This window comes from Pseudophryne corroboree, chromosome 1 (genome assembly GCF_028390025.1).
Source record: "Pseudophryne corroboree isolate aPseCor3 chromosome 1, aPseCor3.hap2, whole genome shotgun sequence".
Taxonomy (NCBI): domain Eukaryota; kingdom Metazoa; phylum Chordata; class Amphibia; order Anura; family Myobatrachidae; genus Pseudophryne; species Pseudophryne corroboree.
Window position 1 is genome coordinate 937,376,862 of NC_086444.1, and position 24,433 is coordinate 937,401,294.

Sequence of the window (24,433 nt, forward strand, 5' to 3'; positions counted from 1 at the left end):
TAAATCATGGTCCCTTTGATAGATTCTGAAAGTTTGGTTAAAATACAATGTCCCAGAGCTGAGGAATCCCTCTTTATATCGTACAAAAGGTCTAACAGGAATCCTACAGCAGTGTTTGGTACCCATCGGAAGAGTATTTAATTAGCAATATTCCGGTGTTGGTTTGGAGCGTATTAATCGCTCGTGCGAATAGTTATGGACATAAGAAGTTTATGTCCATTTCTATTAATTACACATACTCAGGTATGCGGCGGGAAACCCAGTTTCCCACCCACCTGAGCTGTTGGAAATCGTCACAGCCCACCTGTATGAATCACCCTATGACCTTTTGTTATGATACAGGGCCGAATTCCTTCGGCCAATGGACAATGGGATTGTAGGACCAGGAGATTGCATTGTGTGTGGGGCATAAATAGGCAGGCCGACCACATCCAGCTCTCACTCTCTCATCAACGGTTATCTGCTGATAGCCGGGAGCTGGATGTCCAGGCGCATGCGATCGTTTCCCCTTGTGCGTAAGTTTCTCTCCGTAATCATTGTCTTTCTGTGAGCCAATTTCTCTCTCTCTATCTCTCTCTCTCCTCTTTTCTCTTATATCTCTCATAGTATTATAGCATTGTATTGTATTGCATTTAGGTCAGAGTAGTATTGTCTTTTTGTATTAGTTCTGTGGTTAGGAAGTCTCTGTTATATTGTAGTGTATCAATTGTACTGTTATCCCCTTTTACAAGTATATTAGAGATAATACAGTTAATAGGCCTTGGAACCTAAACCAGTATCTGTGTATTTTCAACAGTGTTAAGTGTTCACTTGAGCGTCGGTGACGCTCAAGCAGCTTTGTAGTTAGTCAGGTTACACAAGGTTGCACTTACACCCTGTACTCACATTAAGGTATTCAGTGTATTTCATTGGTATAAGGTTTTATCATAAAGGTATAGTGTTGTGAGCGTCTGCATCGCTGGTGACCTCCTCGTGGTCTCGAGCGTAAGCTACGCCATAGCGAATCATTACCCTAGACATAACCAATAACGTGTCCTGTGATCGCTGGGCCGTGAGCGAACGTGACGCTTGAGCGTCTCGCCTACGGCTGAGCGATCGTTACGCAACTAGCGTACCATTACGGTACTTCTTAAGTAAACAGCGTACAGTGTTCTTAGCTTCATAAAGGGTTGTTATAAGGAAAAGGAATTTAGCATTGTCAGGTGTGTCAGAACCCGCACACAAGATAACAGCTGTCACATATAGGGAGCACATAGAATACCACTATGTAATGCAGGCAACCTATATCAGCTGCGGACAGCCATAAACGACAAGCCATGTTAATAGAAACCTTGTCATAATAGGAGAGAACTAATTTACATAACAACAGATCAGAATGTTTTTGTAAGACTGTAATCTGTAATGGAATGTCTCTATTGAATTTTTTGGTAATTGCCTCGCAGTAATATTTAAACTGAGAGACACAGTGGAAGTACATCCGCCCATTCAATCAAGCAGTAAGGGGTTATTTAACCCCACGCGGCAGCTGATCATAATAGCGACAGCCGGCAACCCTATAGAGCATTCCCGTTACGCTGCACATGTATATACATTAAATACTGTCTCACAGCAATATTTCAACTGTGGGACATTGTGATAACATATATGTATACCAGCTGTTATATGATAGCAATAAGACTATAGGGTGCACATACGGTGTGAATACACTCATCCACCTTTATAATGTGTGTGCAATCCCAGTATTGCTTTAAGTGAAAGGAACCCTCCTGGCACGGAACAGACATACTCGTTCTAAAGGGAGGCATCCACATTACATGCATTAGCAGTATTAGGGGAGAAACATTAATATCTTCCTAACCAATTAAGTACTGCTGACATTAAGCATCTATGAATTTTTTGAGTAATACACGCCAAGCTCATTACTGTGTGTGATCATAAATTAATAAAGCCTGGTGATATGGAAGATTAACTAACAGTGTTTATATTTGAGCCACGGGCCAATGAAATTCCTTCAGGAGGAACCTATGACATAGTATTATTTACAAATAATTACATTCTAAGGAAAGAACCACTCACACTATACCATCGGGTGATTTATCTAGGGACTGTTGTCCTAGCCCCCTTGATTTCAATATTTAAATTTGAGGTCTGTTCTATACCAGGGCTATTCCTTTCCACACCACACGTGCAAGTTACGTTGTCTTGATCTGTATTTATACATAACATGTACCATGAACAATATTGAATTAAAAATAATAATCAAATATACATAACAAATAGTGATACGAATTTAGAATAAGAAATTGAGTGAAGCAATATTCAGAGCACAGTGAATCAGTTTTTATTGTTTCAAGCACTTTATTTAATCACTCACAGTGCACAATTCACTTTATATATACTTTCTCACTAATATGTTTCTCAAATTGCTAGGTAATTTTTTATGAAAGTAATACCAATAAAAGTTATGTTTTAAATATTGAAAAAAATCTTTCTTTCTCTCAGTGCGCCAACGAAGAGACAATCCTTTTCTGTTCCTTGTTGTTTTTCACTGTTATTGTCTATGGCAGCACCCCCTATGGCATGAAAGCATAATTTTACATGTATTAATACAATTTGGGGATTCTAATATTGATTAAAACTATAAATTCTGTCTAGTGCAGAAGACGTCCCTTACCCCCATCTCCCTGCATGTACTGTTACTGCTAATCTTGCATTGTACTGAAGTGTAGCATTAACCTTTTAATGGGTGGGTTTCACTGAGCAAAGATAAAGACTATTTCTAAATCAACAAAGCTCAAGCGAGGCTGCTTATTTGGTTGTCCAGTCTGGTTAAAACAGGGTGCCCGCCCCAAGCAAATTGTGCTGCCTCCTAACTTTTGAAGAAATTTATACTGGTCTGTCTACTCAGCAATATGTACAAGGGTGGTTCAATAAGTACGGTAACAAGACACATGTGCAATGTTCTCTATTTCATTTTATTTTCCTGCCAGGCCACAGCAGGTAGACCACTGCTTCCCTTCATGGCCATCAGACTGCGCCTCATATTAGTCACACTGTCCTAACATCAGTTGTAAGATGGCGGGGCTGGCGGAAACATGGTCACACATTGAGGTGCGCAGTGTGATCAGATTTCTGACTCTAAAGGACACATCAGCAGCTAAAACTCATCGCCAACTTGTCGGGGTGTACAGTGATAACGGCATGTCACAGAAACAGGTTTTGGTTTGGTGCACTGCCTGTGGTGGACATGCTTGGGTGGCTGGATCGCTGCTCATCTTGAACGTCTGTCCTGCTGTTATCAAAGGCAGTGCACCAAACCTGTTTTCATGACATGCTGTAATCACCGTGCACCTTAACAAGTTGGAGACGAATCTCAGCTGCTGATGTGCCCTTTAGACGCAGAAATCTGATCACACTACACACCTCAGTGTTTGACCATGTTTCCGCCAGCCCCGCCATCTTACAACTGATGTTGGGACAGTATGACCAATTACGAGGCACAGTCTAATGGCTCTGGCCTAGCGGGGAATTAGAATGAAGTAGAGAACACTAAACAAGTGACTTACTCTTCCTTATTGAGCCACCCTCGTAATAATCAGCTAGTGAAAATAATGGTGTCACCCAAGCACTAACAAGTACAGGAGTTTTTTTCTACACCAGGATCCTCTCATCTGTTCACACTGCAGAGCTAGCAGAACAGTGATGTTCCAGTGTCACATTCCCTCGCTCAGATGGCATCCACATAAAGGACTCTGATTTTATCCTCTTTCTCAGTGTAGGTTTATAATAAACCATAATGTATTCTTCATGATGATAACATTCTGGAGACTTTCATCTGCACAAAGTTGGCCTTTCACAACGCTCAAGCTGCACAGGCAGCAGGCCAGAGTGCCAGAAACTGCTCAGAGAAACACACTCAATGAATGTAATGATTATCAATGTTCCCTGCACAAAATATACTTGTACATCCAATTTTACCAGTCAGTGGTGTCACTGTCTACTTGCCAATGCCTTCCTTTCATCAGTTCATAGTATGAAAAGGCAAATTGTGTAGAATGTATTGCATGTGTCATTAAAACACAAGAAAACCTATAGATTGTTATAGTTTTACTACACGTATAGTCTAATTACACTTCAGTAATAACATATTTCCAGGTCTATGGGAAAGAAGATAACTTTATGCATATATAAATATAAAGCACAGGCCCAGTAATTATATTCCCATATAGTGCATACAATTTCACACAGCATTGTTCGCATAATGGGCGTAATTCACACCTGATCGCTAGGGTGCGATTTGCATCCCTGCGATCAGATAGTCGCCGCCTACAGGGAGAGGGGGAAATCGCGATCACATGTGCAGGAGAGCTGCACTAGCAGAAGTTTGTGCAGTCTCTGCACAGCCCAGGACTTACTCTTCCAGTGCGATGATCGGGGCCGGAGCGGACGTCAGAAACCCTCCCTCCAAACGCCTGATCCCTCCCGAGTTTTTCCGGACACTCCTCTAAAACGGTTAGTTGGCACCCACAAACGGCCTCTTCCTGTCAGTCACCTTGCGATCTTTTTTCTCGCACCATCCCGTTGCTGCAGACCGCGCACCTGCGCATTGCGGTGCATACGCAGTCCAGACCTGATTGCAGGCTGTACGAAAACGCACCCTAGCGATCAGGTCTGACTTAGGCCCAATGTTTCAAGCACAGTCTGTCTGCCCAGCTGAGTTTCGAGCCCAGTTCCCAAGCCTGGACACATGATGAAAAAGGATCACTGTCCAAGAAGCAGACAGCAGGATTTCTTTCTAGCAGGTCTTTCAGTAGACGACGGCAAAAGAATGAATGTCATTTTTACATGTTATCATACACCGAAAACAATGTGTCCATTACGTAAATGATTGCACAGCAAATAAGCATCTGGGTAAGAAGGCTTATGAATCATCCAGCATTTGCTTGCAAACTGAAATAAACAACTGATTTTGCAGGGGTCTATCTTATATCCCATTTACTGAAAATCTTGTGTAAAAGCTGATCAGACTCCTTTCACACCGCACATTGGACCCAGGTTATTCCTTTCACACTGCACCCATGCCTGCCCTGCAAAACTGTGCTGGCTCACCCCTTTCACACTGCATCCTATCTGGCACAGACCGCAGAATAACCATGGCACTGACCAGGTCCTATGGTGGACTTCCATTCCTGGGAGGTACCTGTTGATTGCCTTGAGCTTGTATTGGTGTGCACTGTACACCCAACTATCTGTTACACTGCCCTGCTTTTGTGTTCTTTTAAAGTTTATTATTTTCCTGTGTTTCACAATTGAGAATTCCTGTGTACCGTTGCATATAGTCTGGTGAATGAAAAATCACTACGGGGGGAGACTGAGAAAACCAGAAGTACACCGTGCCTTAATATTTAAGGAGGAGGATTTTGTGGCTATATCTGGGCTATTCATAAGGTTCTACTATACAAAGAAGGACATATATACTGGCAATTATCAAGTCTTCGGATCAGAGATTATGCATCAATTATATGGTATTGTTGTGACATTTTCAGCTTACAAAAAAAGAGTTCATGCTCAGTTTCCTATTTACCCTATTAGAGGTTGCGCTAAATCATTGTCCTTTGTATATTGTATCTTTAAGGTTGACCACCTGGTTTATTGCTGCATCTTGTTTGAAGTGCAGAGCTTATCATCTGTTTTGTTATTTACATTTATCATTAGGAGTTAAAACAAAGAAAAAATAAGGACAAACAAAAGGTTATCTTATGAGAGTATTATTAATTAATGCATTAGGGGCCTTTTTCAATACATAATGATTGCACTCATAATTTATATTGAGCCTCTTCATCTACTGTTTTGCTAGATAGCTCAAACAGCATACATTTGAGCCTATCAGAAGTACCTCTTCTGTTTGGAGCTTATGGGAAGAATTTAATTGACAACAAATGGCGGGAATTGCTTTTGCCGCGGTGTTTAAATGCTGGCAATGGCAGTCCGTCTTGCACCCTTTGCTGGCCAATTCGCACCCCTATTCGCACAAAGTGCTCACTACTCTATGGGGTAGTGAACACTTTTGTACAAGATCCCACTGTTGTAAAGTACGGCGGTTGTTGTGCAAATAAGGCGGGAAGAAATAATCGTTGGCAATTGAATCCCCACCTTGTCTCAAATGGCTTGCAAAACTGCCACTACATAAAAATAAAGTTTTCTATTCTCTACAGGTAAAAAAAATAATAATTATCTGGACAGTAATACGTAGTATGGTGTATTTGAAAAATTGTGGTTTTGTAGCTGTTTTTCGTGTAGGAAATCTGCCATTTACAGAACTGCTAAAAACAAAAAAAGAAGGAAGTCCAAAAAAATGACGTTTTGACAAAACTGCCCTTTAGTAAATTTCCCCCTAAGTCTTCAGCTATAGGGTACATTATGTCTAAAATGGCATATGTTAACTGGTGATGAATAATATATGGAGATAAAGAATCTCTTAAAAGAAAACTAGTTTCTATCTCCTAATGATTTATAACAATATTAGTTCAATTAGTAATTTTCTGTCCAAAAGCACAGATCTGGAATGCTTAGAGTCTTCTGGATAAGGGTTTTTACTATAATTTTACCAGTGCTCATACATCGGTGTACACTATTGTCATCAAATAGCTGAATTTATTGATTCTTATACTGGTTGGCAAATAAAATATATCCTGTCATATTAGATGTTTGTGGTGCCCTATTCATCAGGACAAGAAAGCCTGATGAAGAGAGCTGAGGATTGAGTACCTGGGTTAAGCCTACTCCATAGTATATAATGCTTGGCAAAGCAACCATTTTTTTAGTGAAGGTGCTAAGACTCTATAGTTCTACAAAAAAGAAGAAGTTTTGAACAAGACCCTTCCCTGTATATATTTCCCCATTGATTGAATATTGTGTTGGCAGCGTATGTAACATATACATATAACCAGGTTGCTATTTACCTTCCATCAAAGAAGAGAAATTTCCCACGTCCATTCTTCTCACCATGAACAAAATGTCCCTCAAAGCGGTCTGTGGAGCTGTAGCTGACTGTGCAGAAACCATGTGGTAAACCATCATCATCCAGAACACCTGCACAGAAAGAACAGGGACATTATATAATTCCAGTGGTTCCTTATGGTTTGCTCCATTCACACCCAAACTCTGGCTATATATATTTGGGTCTGGGACTCCAGGTCGACAACAAAAAGGTCGACACACCTTAGGTCGATGCCGATTGGTCGACACACCTTAGGTCGACATGGGCAAAATGTCGACAGGAACAAGGTCGACATGGAAAAAGGTCGACATGAGTTTTTTATGTTTTTTTGGTGTCGTTTTCTTCGTAGAGTGACCGGGAACCCCAATTAGTGCACCGCTTCGCTCGCCATGCTTCGAGCATGGTGCCTTCGCTCCGCTCGGCACAGATTACCGTTCCAATCGTAGTCCACGTGGATCATTAAGTATGAAAAGGTTCCAAAAAAGAAAAAAAATTGTGAAAAAGTCATGTCGACCTTTTTCCATGTCGACCTTAGGTGTGTCGACCAATTGGCGTCGACCTAAGGTGTGTCGACCTTTTTGTTGTCGACCTGGAGTCCGGATACCATATATTTTGCTAGACTTGGAACCATGCACATACTAACCTATCACCACTACTTAGTCATGGTCAGCGTCAAAAAGCCTGGGCCCAACCTCCAGTGTATGCGCCGGGCCACAGTTAGTCCTGCTCACTAAAGAATAACTGCACATTTCTGACGAATGTCTGTCTCCAGACAACAATCTGAGCAGGATAACTATAGAAAAGGAAGCACATGGAAGACAATAACATTTTAGTAGCTATTTATTACTCCAGAATTATTTTGGCTTGTAATGTTGAGCATTTGGCATCCAAAGAGAAAACCATGGCCATCCATTGTAATACAGAATGTTGTACAATCACATTTACCTAATATTCAGCACCAATCTGACATATAACCATAGGAGTGAAACTCATTATGCTGGGGTCACTACCTCGTCATACAATTGTGCTATTAATCCATTACATATTGTGGGGCAGTGCAAGTTGGAAGGTATCTCTGTCCAGAAAATAGATAGAACACCTGGAGTTGTTTCATGTTAAATATTGGACAGCTGGTAAATGGTAAATGTGCCAACCCCAGAGCAATATATCTACAGTACATTGTTCTATTTATTATACACAGAATCCAGCCAGTCACTTTGTTAGAAGAGTTTGAGAAGATACCACTGCGGTCTTTACATCTTCCATTCTGGATTAATTAAATAGACTTTGGGCCTAATTCAGAGATGGACGCAGCCGCGCGGTCGCATCCATTTAATCTGGGCACGCACACTGACCCCAGTGCGCATGCACAACCTTACACACTGCGACACCACAGTGTGATTGACAGCGGCGGTCATCGGAGGAGCATCATCACGGGGATGTGAGTGTGTATGCAGCCATCTGCGTTCATCTCTGAATAGCCCCCTTTGTCAGGCAGCTGACTGTTCCAAGTCACAGCTGTCACATTACTATACTATTCTGGGGCACTAATGCCAAAAAACAACTGAACGTCCATATTTACATGTAATAATGTAATATATGAAGAGGCCAAGATCCATTTATCCATCTTGATGTCACTGATAGAATTAGTGGACATAAATTGAACTGTGAAATCACAATATGGTCTGTAAACCTCCATCCATTGCTTCGAAGGAGTATTATACAGTCTAAACTCCTTTATCCCTCAACTTCTTAATCGCTTTTGTTTATCTGCTGTCACAGCACAGAAACAGATCTCTACTGTCTCCTGGAAAAGAAGATTATTGTCTGTCTGCACTCTCTTCGGGTGAGGGGCAAGTCCCAGGCAGTGGAGTGTATATATTATTATATAGGAATATATAATACAGCAGTGGTTCCTAAACTTTTTTGAATCACGGCGCCCTAGAGTATCGGAATTTTTTCACGGCACCCCTAAGCTAAATATTTCTTACTGAGAAATTCAGAAAAAATATTAAAGTCAATTATGTTTATATGTCATCCTTAGGTTCAGTTATGTGGTAAAGACAGGATTTGCTTATGTTTGTCCACATATTTTATAACCGTCTATTACATTAACCACAAATAATTTGAACTGGTCCTGAACCAGCAACCCAGGGCACTCCTGCAAGTACCCAGAGGCACCCCAGGGTGCCACGGCACATAGTTTGAGAACCACTGTAATACAGGCATATGTAATAGGTATGGTACAAAAAGGTTATTCAGGTCGTTAGCAAACCAAAAAAAAAGCAAGCAATTGGGCAAAACCAAGTTTCACTGCAGGTGGGTCAGATGTAACATGTGAAGAGAGTTAGATTTGGGGGGGGTGTTCAAACTCAAAACCAAATTGCAGTGTAGAAATTAAGCGGCCAGTATTTACCCTGCACGGAAACAATAAGGCCCTTAATCAGTTAAGATGCCACTACAGGAAGCCAGTAATTAGTTCAGATACACAAAGCATTTTTACCAGTCAATAAAATGCTAACAGATTATATATATATATATATATATATATATATATATATATATTTATTACACTTACCCACTTCCTGAATTAGAATATTTACAATATTTTTATATTACACTATGCATTGACTAACTACACCTACAAGCCTAGGGACAGTTTGCACAAAATTATATGAATGAACAGTCTGTATATCAATAATATTTAAACCGACGATAGAGAGGAGGAGCTATCATCTGAAGGGGGATATCACCTGGTGGGGAGGAGCCATCATCTGGAGTGGAGGAGATTTAATATGGTCCAGAAAAGGTTTCCCACATAATTGTAGTGTTTAAAATACTGAAAAAGATTATATAAAAAACAAAATAAGCCTATATTTCTCCTTGCACTGATGTAGGCCTCATACAGTGCTGCAATCAAAATGATTGCAGATTACTCAAAAATAAAATACAAATTGTGTATTTCTACACACCTCACGATGCGTCCAGATCTTCATGGGCACAATACAGAATGCAACTAATTTGTGGCAAGTCATCATCCTCCTGTATTTGCACCCACCACATAGGAGATGCAAAATATATGCCCCTAACACTTATATACACATAATTGCTGGTATGAATAAGACACCCACACTGCACTTTGCCTGCGTAAGAAGGCCCATTCCCATCCCAACTTCAACTCTCCAGTCACAGGATTAATGCATACCTACAGTGCAGTTGCACATTTACTTTATTTTAATACACAGTAGAAAAAAAAATGCAAAACATGCCACACCAACTGGCAACGTAGTCACCCTGCCTCAGGGGTGTAGTACAGTATGCCAGGGCTCGGGCTCGCGGCGACCAGCATACCGGCGCCGGGAGCCCGACCGCCGGCATACCGACACCGTGGCGAGCGCAAAGGAGCCCCTTGCGGGCTCGGTGGCGCGCTATGCGCGCCACACTATTTTATTCTCCCTCCAGGCGGGTCGTGGATTCCGGCGCCGGTATACTGTGCGCCGGGATCCCGACATTCAGCATACTGAAGACCACCCCTGCCTCAGCCCCAGTGACAGCTAGAACAAATACTCAGCGGTCATTTTTAATGCATAACATTATTTCCAGACAACAGCAATAATTTAATATTCACTTTTTTCCAAAAGTCAAATCAATAATCATCACGTTCTGGCTGAAACAATATTTAAACTACATTAAACAGTTTTTGCAGCTCAAATATTTACCTGAATACAGCCAACACTGTATCACATAAGTAACAAAGTTAATAGTCTGCCAAGTTCTACTGTAGGGAACAGGGAAAGCAAGGCAACTTTAGTGCTCTGAATACTACATTTTATTACATGTATGAATTTACATCATTCATTTTGCATCAGAAAAAAACTCCAGAAAAGTTAAGGGCCACTATACTCAAAAAAGTATTCCTATTTATTGGAACACCGTCCTCTTCCAAATGCTGCTGCTTCTCTTAAAAGCATCAGCTTCCTCATTCAGTCCACACTAAGAAATGCAAGTACTCATTCTAGACTTCAATGCTGTATAACTCTTCTGCTGTAGGTATGCAGCATTATAATAAAATCCTTGCGATCACTGTTTGGCTTGTGTGATACAGATATAGGCCTCTACCAAAGCAAACGTGCAACACTGATGTCCTACTTCACACCACTGGACAGCTCTGAGTTGCTGAATAATCATTATCTGTTAACACTGGAAAGCGAGTTTCCAGCTGGGCTTCGCAGAACTGCCCTGCACAAGTGGGCAAGGAAAGGTTCAAAGGATTTTTTTTTTCTAAACTGTATGTTAATAATAATAATTTTTCAGATTAAAGGGTAAATTTACTAAGTGTGGGTTTTTAGAAGTGGAGATGCTGCCCATAGCAACCAATCAGATTCTACTTATCATTCATCTAGCACCTTTTGGAAGATAATAGCTAGAATCTGATTGGTTGCTATGGCCAACATCTCCACTTCTAAAAACTCACACTTAGTAAATATACCCACTTTACCTTTTTGACCATTTAACACTAGACTTGCCTGGTAGAGAAGTCAAATTAGTTTGTTTCATCTAGAGTAGTGGTTCCTAACTCCAGTCCTCAAGTACCCCCATCAGGTCATGTTTTCTGGATTTATGTAATCTTGCACAGGTGAGTTAATCTATTTTGCTGTGTCAGTAAATATCTAACCTGTTTTCACAGTTACAAATCCTTAAATATGACCTGTTGGGGGTACTTGAGGACTGGACTTGAGAACCACTGATCTAGAGCAGTGGTTCTCAAACTCGGTCCTCAGGACCCCACACAGTGCATGTTTAGCAGGTCACCCAGCAGGTGCACAGGTGTATTAATTACTCACAGACACATTTTAAAAGGTCCACAGGTGGAGTTAATTATGTCACTTGTGATTCTGTGAGGAGACCTGCAAAACATGCACCGTGTGGGGTCCTGAGGACCGAGTTTGAGAACCTGTGATCTAGAGTATCCAGGTCAGCCCAAGAAATGTGGTTCTGTTCATTATTTTCTTCACACTGTAGGGTGCTAAAATCATATGCCATAAACAAACTAAATGAACACTGTATAAACACAGCAAGGAGATAAAAACCACACAACAAAAAATACAATTCTGCCTGACTTCTTTAAACTTTATGACAGGGACCCTAATACATCTTCTAAACTCAAGTTTTCTCTACATCATACAAAGCAGTGTATGTCATAGGTGGCTGTTCTGCAGGGACTTGCATGTCCCCAATATTTATAGTGTCAGAAGAGGGAGTTTAAAACACCTTTTATTATTAAGGAATTAAAAAAACAAAAACAAAAAAATCTTAAATACATTTGTATATTCCTGCATCGCAATTTAAACTTATTGATGTAGGGCGATTAACCCTCCTACCAGCCTTGGTTTTTCACCAATGGTGGTGGGGTCATAGTTGACAATGGGCCTAACTCAGACCTGATCGCTAGGCTGTGTTTTCGTACAGCGGCCGATCAGGTCTAATCTGCGTATGCGCCGCAATGAACACGCACGTTGCACGGGTACAAAGCAGATCGCCGCTCAGCGAAGAGTTTGTGCGAAGGAGATTGAAAGGAAGAAGCCGTTTGTGGGTGGCAACTGACCATTTTCTGGGAGTGTTTGGAAAAACGCAGTTGTGTCTATGCGTTTGCAGGGAGGGTTCCTGATGTTAATTCTGGTCCCGGACAGGCTGAAGTGTTCACAGCGGCTGGGTAAGTACTGGGCTACTCAGAGACTGCACAAAATCTGTTTGTACAGCTCTGCTACACATGCGTTCGCACACTTGCAAAGCGAAAATACACTCCCCTATGGGCGGCGACTATGCAAACGCCGGACTGCAAAAAACACCTAGCGAGTGAACAGGCCTGAATTAGCTCCAAGAAGTATTAGCTTTTTTTTTTTACCAAACACGCATATAGAAGTCAATTAAATGCTAAATTCTAATGTTGGCCAAATGTAAATAAACCTACACTACAGCATATTCTGTATGGATCATATTAATGTAATTCTGTTATTAGTGATTCACAACAAGTGTGTCAGGAATTGACACCAGAAAATAAAAGCAGTATGTGATTTATTTTTTAAATATAGATATACACAGATGGGAGGTTATGTGAATGAACTGGATTAAAAATACAAACAAAAGCCATTTAACTACTGTAGTTTTTTTGTCATGTGCTTTGTCACAACCACCAACGGAATGGGGACTAGTTTCCTTAGAATATTCCACGTTATCAAATCAATAATGATGATCTTTTAGAATAATTTAAACATACTCGGATTACTTCCCTTTGTCACAACAAACGATCTGCATATGTGTCGGAAATATGACTAGGTAATTAAGTAACTAGGAAGCAATATAAAAATAAGAATTTACTTACCGATAATTCTATTTCTCATAGTCCGTAGTGGATGCTGGGACTCCGTCAGGACCATGGGGAATAGCGGGCTCCGCAGGAGACAGGGCACATCTAAAAAAGCTTTTAGGTCACATGGTGCGTACTGGCTCCTCCCCCTATGACCCTCCTCCAAGCCTCAGTTAGGTACTGTGCCCGGACGAGCGTACACAATAAGGAAGGATCTTGAATCCCGGGTAAGACTCATACCAGCCACACCAATCACACCGTACAACTTGTGATCTGAACCCAGTTAACAGTATGATAACACAAACGAAGTAGCCTCTGAACAGATGGCTCACAACAACAGTAATAACCCGATTTTTGTAACAATAACTATGTACAAGCATTGCAGACAATCCGCACTTGGGATGGGCGCCCAGCATCCACTACGGACTATGAGAAATAGAATTATCGGTAAGTAAATTCTTATTTTCTCTAACGTCCTAGTGGATGCTGGGACTCCGTCAGGACCATGGGGATTATACCAAAGCTCCCAAACGGGCGGGAGAGTGCGGATGACTCTGCAGCACCGAATGAGAGAACTCCAGGTCCTCTTTAGCCAGAGTATCAAATTTGTAAAATTTTACAAACGTGTTCTCCCCTGACCACGTAGCTGCTCGGCAAAGTTGTAATGCCGAGACTCCTCGGGCAGCCGCCCAGGATGAGCCCACTTTCCTTGTGGAATGGGGCTTTACAGATTTAGGCTGTGGCAGGCCTGCCACAGAATGTGCAAGTTGGATTGTACTACATATCCAACGTGCAATCGTCTGTTTAGACGCAGGAGCACCCAACTTGTTGGGTGCATACAATGTAAACAACGAGTCAGATTTTCTGACTCCAGCTGTCCTTGAAATATATATTTTTAATGCTCTGACAACGTCCAGTAACTTGGAGTCCTCCAAGTCGCTAGTAGCCGCAGGCACCACAATAGGCTGGTTCAAGTGAAATGCCGAAACCACCTTAGGGAGAAATTGAGGACGTGTCCTCAATTCTGCCCTGTCCGAATGGAATATCAGATATGGGCTTTTGTATGACAAAGCTGCCAACTCCGAAACTCTCCTGGCTGAAGCCAGGGCCAACAGCATGGTTACCTTCCATGTAAGGTATTTTAAATCTACCGATTTTAAAGGCTCAAACCAATGAGATTTGAGAAAATTTAGAACCACGTTCAAATCCCACGGTGCCACTGGAGGCACTATTGGGGGTTGTATATGTAGTACACCTTTGACAAAAGTTTGTACTTCAGGCACTGACGCCAATTCCTTCTGGAAGAAAATAGATAAGGCCGAAATTTGAACTTTAATGGACCCCAATTTGAGGCCCATAGACAATCCTGCTTGCAGGAAATGTAAGAATCGACCCAATTGAAATTCTTCCGTTGGAGCCTTCTTGGCCTCACACCACGCAACATATTTTCTCCAAATGCGGTGATAATGTTGTGCGGTCACTTCTTTCCTGGCTTTAATTAAAGTAGGAATAACTTCCTCAGGAATGCCCTTCTCTTTTAGAATCCGGCGTTCAACCGCCATGCCGTCAAACGCAGCCGCGGTAAGTCTTGGAACATACAAGGTCCCTGCTGAAGCAGATCCCTTCTTAGAGGTAGAGGCCACGGATCCTCCGTGAGCATCTCTTGAAGTTCCGGATACCAAGTTCTTCTTGGCCAGTCCGGAGCTACCAGTATTGTTCTTACTCCTCTTTTCCGTATAATTCTCAGTACCTTTGGTATGAGAGGCAGAGGAGGGAACACATACACTGACTGGTACACCCACGGTGTTACCAGAGCGTCCACAGCTATTGCCTGAGGGTCTCTTGACCTGGCGCAATACCTGTCCAATTTTTTGTTGAGGCGAGACGCCATCATGTCCACCTTTGGTTTTTCCCAACGGTTCACAATCATGTGGAAAACTTCTGGATGAAGTCCCCACTCTCCCGGGTGAAGGTCGTGTCTGCTGAGGAAATCTGCTTCCCAGTTGTCCACTCCCGGGATGAACACTGCTGACAGTGCTACGACATGATTCTCCGCCCAGCGCAGAATCCTTGCAGCTTCTGCCATTGCACTCCTGCTTCTCGTGCCGCCTTGTCGGTTTACGTGGGCGACTGCCGTGATGTTGTCGGACTGGATCAACACCGGCTGACCCTGAAGCAGCGATTTTGCCAGGCTTAGAGCATTGTAGATCGCTCTTAGCTCCAGTATATTTATGTGAAGAGACGTCTCCAGGTTTGACCACACGCCCTGGAAGTTTCTTCCCTTTGTGACTGCTCCCCAACCTCGTAGGCTGGCATCCGTAGTCACCAGGACCCAGTCCTGTATGCCGAATCTGCGGCCCACTAACAGATGGGCAGTCTGCAACCACCACAGGAGAGACAACCTTGTTCTCGGTGACAGTGTTATCCGCTGATGCATGTGCAGATGCGATCCGGACCATTTGTCCAGCAGATCCCACTGAAATGTTCGTGCATGGAATCTGCCGAATGGAATCGCTTCGTACGAAGCCACCATCTTTCCCAGGACTCTTGTGCATTGATGTACTGACACAGTTCCTGGATTTAGGAGGTTCTTGACAAGTTCGGATAACTCCCTTGCTTTCTCTTCCGGGAGAAATACCTTTTTCTGAACCGTGTCCAGAATCATGCCCAGGAACAGCAGATGTGTTGTCGGGGTCAATTGAGATTTTGGAAGATTTAGAATCCACCCGTGTTGCTGAAGCACTACTTGTGTTAGCGCTACACCGACTTCCAGCTGTTCTCTGGACTTTGCCCTTATCAGGAGATCGTCCAAGTAAGGGATAATTAATACGCCTTTTCTTCGTAGAAGAACCATCATTTCGGTCATTACCTTGGTAAAGACCCGAGGGGCCGTGGACAACCCAAACGGCAGCGTTTGAAACTGATAATGACAGTCTTGTATCACGAACCTGAGATACCCTTGGTGTGAGGGGTAAATCGGGACATGTAGATAAGCATCTTTTATGTCCAAGGACACCATGAAGTCTCCTTCTTCCAGATTCGCTATCACTGCTCTGAGTGACTCCATCTTGAACTTGAATTTCTTTATGTACAGGTTCAAGGATTTCAGATTTAGAATAGGCCTTACCGAACCGTCCGGTTTCGGTACCACAAATAGTGTGGAATAATACCCCTTTCCCTGTTGTAGGAGGGGTACCTTGACTATCACCTGCTGAGAATACAGCTTGTGAATGGCTTCCAAAACCGACGTCCTTTCTGAGGGAGACGTTGGTAAAGCAGACTTTAGGAACCGGCGAGGGGGAGACCTTTCGAACTCCAGCATGTAACCCTGAGATACTATCTGCAGGACCCACGGGTCCACTTGTGAGTGAACCCATTGATTGCTGAAAATCTTGAGTCGACCCCCCACCGTTCCTGAGTCCGCTTGTAAAGCCCCAGCGTCATGCTGATGGCTTTGTAGAAGCCGGGGCGGGCTTCTGTTCCTGGGCAGGGGCTGCTTGCTGCCCTTTCTTACCCTTTCCTCTGCCTCGCGGCAGATAAGACTGTCCTTTTGGTCGCTTTTTATAGGAGCGAAAGGACTGCGGCTGAAAAGACGGTGTCTTTTTCTGTTGGGAGGGGGTCTGAGGTAAAAAAGTGGATTTGCCGGCAGTTGCCGTGGCCACCAGGTCCGAAAGACCGACCCCAAACAATTCCTCTCCTTTATATGGCAATACTTCCATATGCCTCTTGGAATCCGCATCACCTGACCACTGTCGCGTCCATAAACTTCTTCTGGCAGATATGGACATCGCGCTTACTCTTGATGCTAGAGTACAAACATCCCTCTGAGCATCTCGCATATAAAGGAAAGCATCCTTTAATTGCTCTAGAGTCAATAAAATACTGTCCCTATCCAGGGTATCAATATTTTCAGTCAGAGAATCCAACCACACTACCCCAGCACTGCACATCCAGGCTGAGGCTATTGCCGGTCGCAGTATAACACCAGTATGTGTGTATATACTCTTCAGTGTAGTTTCCAGCCTCCTATCTGCTGCATCCTTGAGGGCGGCCGTATCAGGAGACGGCAACGCCACTTGCTTTGATAAACGTGTGAGCGCCTTATCCACCCTAGGGGGTGTTTCCCAGCGCGCCCTAACCTCTGGTGGGAAAGGGTATAATGCCAATAACTTCTTGGAAATTAGCAGTTTTCTATCGGGGTTAACCCACGCTTCATCACACACGTCATTCAATTCCTCTGATTCTGGAAAAAATACAGGTAGTTTTTTCACCCCCCACATAATACCCCTTTTTGAGGTACCAGCAGTATCAGAGATCTGCAAAGCCTCCTTCATTGCCGTGATCATATAACGTGTGGCCCTATTGGAAAATACGTTTGTTTCTTCACCGTCGACACTAGATTCATCTGTGTCGGTACCCGTGTCGACTGACTGAGGTAAAGGACGTTTTACAGCCCCTGACGGTGTCTGAGACGCCTGAACCGGTACTAACTGGTTTGCCGGGCGTCTTATTTCGTCAACTGACTTTTGTAATGTGCTGACATTATCACGTAATTCCATAACTAAAGCCATCCATTCCGGTGTCGACTCCCTAGGGGGTGACATTACCATCATCGGCAATTGCTCTGCCTCCACACCAACATCGTCCTCATACATGTCGACACACACGTACCGACACACAGCAGCCACACAGGGAATGCTCTAATCGAAGACAGGACCCCCTAGCCCTTTGGGGAGACAGAGGGAGAGTTTGCCAGCACACACCAAAAGCGCTATAAATGTATATAAACAACCCTAGAAGGTGTTGTTTACTATATATGCGCTCTTAATATATAAATATCGCCAATTTATGCCCCCCTTCTCTTTGTTACCCTGTTTCTGTAGTGCAGTGCAGGGGAGAGACCTGGGAGCCTTCCTCACCAGCGGAGCTGAGCAGGAAAATGGCGCTGAGTGCTGAGGAGAATAGGCTCCGCCCCTTTTTCGGCGGGCTTTTCCCCGGTTTTTAAGAAACTGGCCTGGGTTAAAATACATACATATAGCCTTAATGGCTATATGTGATGTATTTATTTTGCCACTAAAGGTAATTATATTGCTGCCCAGGGCGCCCCCAGCAGCGCCCTGCACCCTCCGTGACTGAGTCAGTGAGCCGTGTGACAACAATGGCGCACAGCTGCCGTGCTGTGCGCTACCTTCAAGAAGACTGAGGAGTCTTCTGCCGCCTGCTTTCCGGACCTCCGTTCTGCCGTCTCTTCAGCGTCTGTAAGGGGGATCGGCGGCGCGGCTCCGGGACGAACCCCAGGCTGACCTGTGTTCCGACTCCCTCTGGAGCTAAGTGTCCAGTAGCCTAAGACTCCAATCCATCCTGCACGCAGGTGAGTTGGAAATCTCTCCCCTAAGTCCCTCGATGCAGTGATCCTGTTGCCAGCAGGAATCACTGAGATTGAAACCTAAAAAAAAACTTTTCTAAACAGCTCTTTAGGAGAGCCACCTAGATTGCACCCTCTCGGACGGGCACAAAAACCTAACTGAGGCTTGGAGGAGGGTCATAGGGGGAGGAGCCAGTACGCACCATGTGACCTAAAAGCTTTTTTAGATGTGCCCTGTCTCCTGCGGAGCCCGCTATTCCCCATGGTCCTGACGGAGTCCCAGCATCCACTAGGACGTTAGAGAAATAAATAAAATAATTCCTGTGTAAATCAGACATGTGGTGATAGTAGTCAACAACCTCCCTGTCATTAGATCCACCACCTTCTGATTATGCATGAAGACTGAAAGACTTCTAAACTGATTTAATAATCTCCGGACTATTCCAGGATGCGGTGAAATCCTGTCTGACAGGTTACAGTGTTTTCTACAGAGACCAGTAATCAAGTCACCGTTCTGCAACCAACTTCTTTCAACTAAAAATATCTGAGAGACATTGAGATAAAAATGTAATATTATTAATGAATGCCAGTGTTTTGTATTAACTGCTTGCAGAATGCATGCATCTAAATAGTTAGGGAAAGGGGCTTAATATCCCCAATGTTAACCCTCTGTGCTCCACCCGATGGTGCCAGCCTGGCAGCTCCAGCACTGGCAGGTTATAGTACAGCATGTAGTGGATCTATAAATTCCCTGGCTGTGAGGGAGCTGCTGCTGGATCCCAGTCTAGGGAAAGGTGCCGTCACCCGGCTAGTGGGTCTCTGAGCACATGCACATTCTCCTCCCCCTGCTATGGGATTACGGACATGCCCATACGGCTAGACTGCAAACGGAACTACTAGTCCCACAGTAGACAGGTCCCCACTTTAAGTGAAACGCAGTCCTATGTAAACGACCCTGCGGCTTGAGGTCTATGTAGGGGATGGATCGATGTATTGCTGAGAGCATGGCACAGACCTCCCCCTTCTGCATGGCACTGCTTCTTCCCTTTTTGGGATCATGCTATTTTTAGCACGATTGCTGCAATCAGACAACCAGAGCTGGATCTCAGCCACAGCAGCAGCATGCAGGGAGGCAGCAAGCACAGAGCACCCACCTTCCACCGTCTCCTCCACGTTCTCATCATCGCTATCCATGGCTGGCTTCCTTCCTCCTCCTCTACACTGACAACACTCAGCAGTAGCAGCGTGGCTCCCAGGCGCCCCCTCCCTCCGGAGCCTGAGGCTGCGTGCTGTTAGCTAGCACTGGCTCCCCCTACTGACTATAGACAGCATCAGCAGCAGCAGGCCTCCCCGTGTGGCTACACAGTACTGCTGTCTGTGGTGTCTGGCTCCCTGCACTGTCTACTCTCTCATACTAAGCCGCTCATGACATCACCCAGCCCGGTGCTAACAGCATAATGTCATTTCCCAGAATAGTACTATTAGTCAGTAGTAATAATAATAGCTGGAAGCTGGGCTGCATACTTGTGTTGCCCAAATAATACTTATCCACTTGTTGCTTTTGTCGCTCTGTACTTTAGTTTTATCATTTACCACATAAATTACGAATCAGAATGAGATAATTGGTGTTGATGATGTTTCATTGATTGTAAAGCTACTTCACACTCAAAACAGCAACACAAACATGGCCTGTGTCTCGCATAGCTCAGGGGTGTGAAGGCCGCTGACCACACTGGTAAACAAAGATTTTTTTCTCTGACGTCCTAGTGGATGCTGGGAACTCCGTGAGGACCATGGGGAATAGACGGGCTCCGCAGGAGACTGGGCACTAAAGAAAATATTAGGTACTATCTGGTGTGCACTGGCTCCTCCCTCCATGCCCCTCCTCCAGACCTCAGTTAGAATCTGTGCCCGGCCAGAGCTGGGTGCTCCTAGTGGGCTCTCCTGAGCTTACTAGTAAAGAAAGTATTTATTAGGTTTTTTATTTTCAGTGAGCTTCTGCTGGCAACAGACTCACTGCTACATGGGACTAAGGGGAGAGAAGCAAACCCACCTGCTTGCAGCTAGCTTGTGCTTCTTAAGAGCCCTACACACTGGCCGATTTTCGGAAAGATATGAACGATCTCGTTCATAAATGAATGAGAACTCGTTCATATCTTTCAGTGTGGAGACTCCAGCGATGAACGATGCGCGGCCCCGCGCTCGTTCATCGCTGGTCTCCCGTCGGCTGTGCATGCAGGCCAATATGGACGATCTCGTCCATATTTGCCTGCACTTCAATGCAGCCGCGTGACGGGGGGAGTGAAGAAACTTCACTCCCCCCGTCACTGCCCCCCCCCGCCGCCGGGTCGCTCGTCGGCCGTATCCGCCGTCGGGCAGCTCGGCGGCGGGTCGGCCAGTGAGTAGGGCCCTTTAGGCTACTGGACACCATTAGCTCCAGAGGGTTCGAACACAGGCACCTGTCTTCGATCGTCCGTTCCCGGAGCCGCGCCGCCGTCCCCCTCGCAGAGCCAGAAGAACAGAAGCTTGAAGACGACGAAATCGGCGGCTGAAGACTCCTGTCTTCATTTAAGGTAGCGCACAGCACCGCAGCTGTGCGCCATTGCTCCCAGCACACTTACACACTCCGGTCACTGTAGGGGGCAGGGCGCTGGGGGGGCGCCCTGGGCAGCAATTGAAGTACCTTTTGGCATTAAAATACATATATACAGTCTGGCACTGTATATATGTAAAAACCCCCACCATTTTTTGACACAGAAAGCGGGACAGAAGCCCGCCACTGAGGGGGCGGGGCCTTCTTCCTCAGCACACCAGCGCCATTTTCTCTTCACAGCTCCGCTGGAAGCAGCTCCCCAGGTTCTCCCCTGCAGTATCCAGGTACAAGATGGGTTAAAAAGAGAGGGGGGGGGGGCACATAAATTTAGGCGCAAATAAGACATATAAAGCAGCTATTGGGTAAATCACTTATTATTATAAGTTAAAATCCCTGTGTTATATAGCGCTGTGGTGTGTGCTGGCATACTCTCTCTCTGTCTCCCCAAAGGACTTTGTGGGGTCCTGTCCTCAGTCTGAGCATTCCCTGTGTGTGTGCGGTGTGTCGGTACGGCTGTGTCGACATGTTTGATGAGGAAGGTTACGTGGAGGCGGAGCAAGGGCAGATAAGTGTGGTGTCGCCCCCGTCGGGGCCGACACCTGATTGGATGGATATGTGGAAGGTCTTAAATGACAATGCAAACTCCTTACATAAAAGGTTTGATGATGCTGCAGCCTTGGGACAGCCGGGGTCTCAGCCCGCGCCTGCCCATGCGACTCAGAAACCGTCAGGGGCTCATAAACGCCCTCTATCTCAGATGGTTGACACAGATGTCGACACGGAGTCCGACTCCAGCGTCGACGATGATGAGGCACATTTACAGTCTAAAATGACCAAGGCCATCCGATACATGATTATTGCAATGAAAGATGTATTACACATTTCTGAGATTAACCCTGTTAATACCAAGAGGGTTTATATGTTTGGGGAGAAAAAGCAGCCAGTGACTTTTCCCCCATCTGATGAATTAAATGAATTGTGTGAAGAAGCGTGGAGTTCCCCTGATAAGAAATTAGTGATTTCTAAGAGGTTACTGATGGCGTACCCTTTCCCGCCAACGGACAGGTTACGTTGGGAAACATCCCCTAGGGTGGACAAGGCGCTGACACGCTTATCTAAAAAGGTGGCCCTGCCGTCTCAGGATACGGCCGCCCTAAAGGAGCCTGCGGATAGAAAGCAGGAAGCTATCCTGAAGTCAGTGTATACACACTCTGGTACTCTACTGAGACCTGCTGTTGCTTCAGCCTGGATGTGTAGTGCTGTAGCAGCATGGACAGATACTCTGTCAGACGACATAGATTCCCTCGACAGAGATACTGTTTTGCTAACCCTGGGCCATATCAAAGACGTCGTCTTATATATGCGGGATGCTCAGAGGGACATTTGCCTGCTGGGCTCTAGAATTAATGCTATGTCCATTTCTGCCAGGAGGGTCTTATGGACTCGGCAATGGACAGGAGATGCTGATTCTAAAAAACACATGGAGGTTTTGCCTTATAAGGGTGAGGAATTGTTTGGGGACGGTCTGTCGGACCTCGTGTCTACAGCGACAGCTGGAAAGTCGACTTTCTTGCCTCAGGTTTCCTCACAGCCTAAGAAAGCACCGTATTATCAAATGCAGTCCTTTCGTTCCCAGAAAGGCAAGAGGGTCAGGGGCGCATCCTTTCTTGCCAGAGGCAGGGGTAGAGGTAAGAAGCTGCACCATGCAGCCAGTTCCCAGGAACAAAAGTCCTCCCCTGCTTCCACTAAGTCCACCGCATGACGTTGGGGCTCCACAGGCGGAGCCAGGTGCGGTGGGGGCGCGTCTCCGAAACTTCAGCAACCAGTGGGTTCGCTCACAGGTGGGTCTCTGGGCTATACAAATTGTGTCTCAGGGATACAAGCTGGAATTCGAAGCGACTCCCCCCCCGCCGTTACCTCAAATCAGCCTTGCCAGCTTCCCCCATGGAAAGGGAGGTAGTACTGGCGGCAATTCACAAGCTGTACCTCTAGCAAGTGATTATCAGGGTCCCCCTCCTTCAACAGGGAAGGGGATACTATTCCACAATGTTTGTGGTACCGAAACCGGACGGTTCGGTGAGACCCATTCTGAATTTAAAATCCTTGAAAACTTATATAAAGAAATTCAAGTTCAAAATGGAATCGCTCAGAGCGGTTATTGCAAGCCTGGAAGAGGGGGATTTTATGGTGTCGCTGGACATCAAAGATGCTTACTTGCATGTCCCCATTTACCCACCTCACCAGGAGTACCTCAGGTTTGTGGTACAGGACTGTCATTACCAGTTCCAGACGTTGCCGTTTGGCCTGTCCACGGCACCGAGAATATTTACCAAGGTAATGGCCGAAATGATGATACTCCTTCGGCAGAAGGGAGTTATAATTATCCCATACTTGGACGATCTCCTCATAAAGGCGAGGTCCAGGGAGCAGTTGTTGATCAGCGTAGCACTCTCTCAGGAAGTGTTGCAACAGCACGGCTGGATTCTGAATGTTCCAAAGTCGCAGCTGATTCCTACGACGTGTCTGCTTTTCCTGGGCATGATTCTGGACACAGAACAGAAGAAGGTGTGTCTCCCTGTGGAGAAGGCCCAGGAATTAGCATCTCTGGTCAGGGACCTCCTGAAACCAAAACAGGTATCGGTGCATCACTGCACGCGAGTTCTGGGAAAGATGGTGGCTTCATACGAAGCCATTCCCTTCGGCAGATTCCATGCGAGGATCTTTCAGTGGATCTGTTGGACAAGTGGTCCGGATCGCATCTTCAGATGCATCGGCTGATCACCCTGTCCCCAAGGGCCAGGGTGTCTCTTCTGTGGTGGCTGCAGAGTGCTCACCTTCTCGAGGGCCGCAGGTTCGGCATACAAGACTGGGTCCTGGTGACCACGGATGCAAGCCTCCGAGGATGGGGGGCAGTCACTCAGGGAAGAAACTTCCAAGGGCTGTGGTCAAGTCTGGAGACTTCTCTACACATAAATATTCTGGAACTAAGGGCCATTTACAACGCCCTGAGACAAGCAGAGCCCCTGCTTCGAAACCGGCCAGTGCTGATTCAGTCAGACAACATCACGGCGGTCGCCCATGTAAACCGCCAGGGCGGCACAAGAAGCA

General features: G+C 45.0%; 1 protein-coding gene across 1 annotated transcript in view; it reads right to left on the bottom strand.

Annotated features, from left to right (window-relative positions):
- The window catches only part of SETD7 (SET domain containing 7, histone lysine methyltransferase), a 120,759-nt gene extending 100,617 nt beyond the window's left edge, over positions 1–20,142 (bottom strand). The window contains exons 1-2 of the mRNA XM_063920373.1: positions 19,887–20,142; positions 6,963–7,092 (exon numbers count right to left, since the gene is read on the bottom strand). Of these exons, the coding sequence (XP_063776443.1) occupies positions 6,963–7,092; positions 19,887–19,926 (170 nt within the window). The 5' untranslated portion in view covers positions 19,927–20,142. The remainder of the gene's footprint in view (positions 1–6,962; positions 7,093–19,886) is intronic.
- Between the last annotated feature and the right edge of the window lie 4,291 nt (positions 20,143–24,433).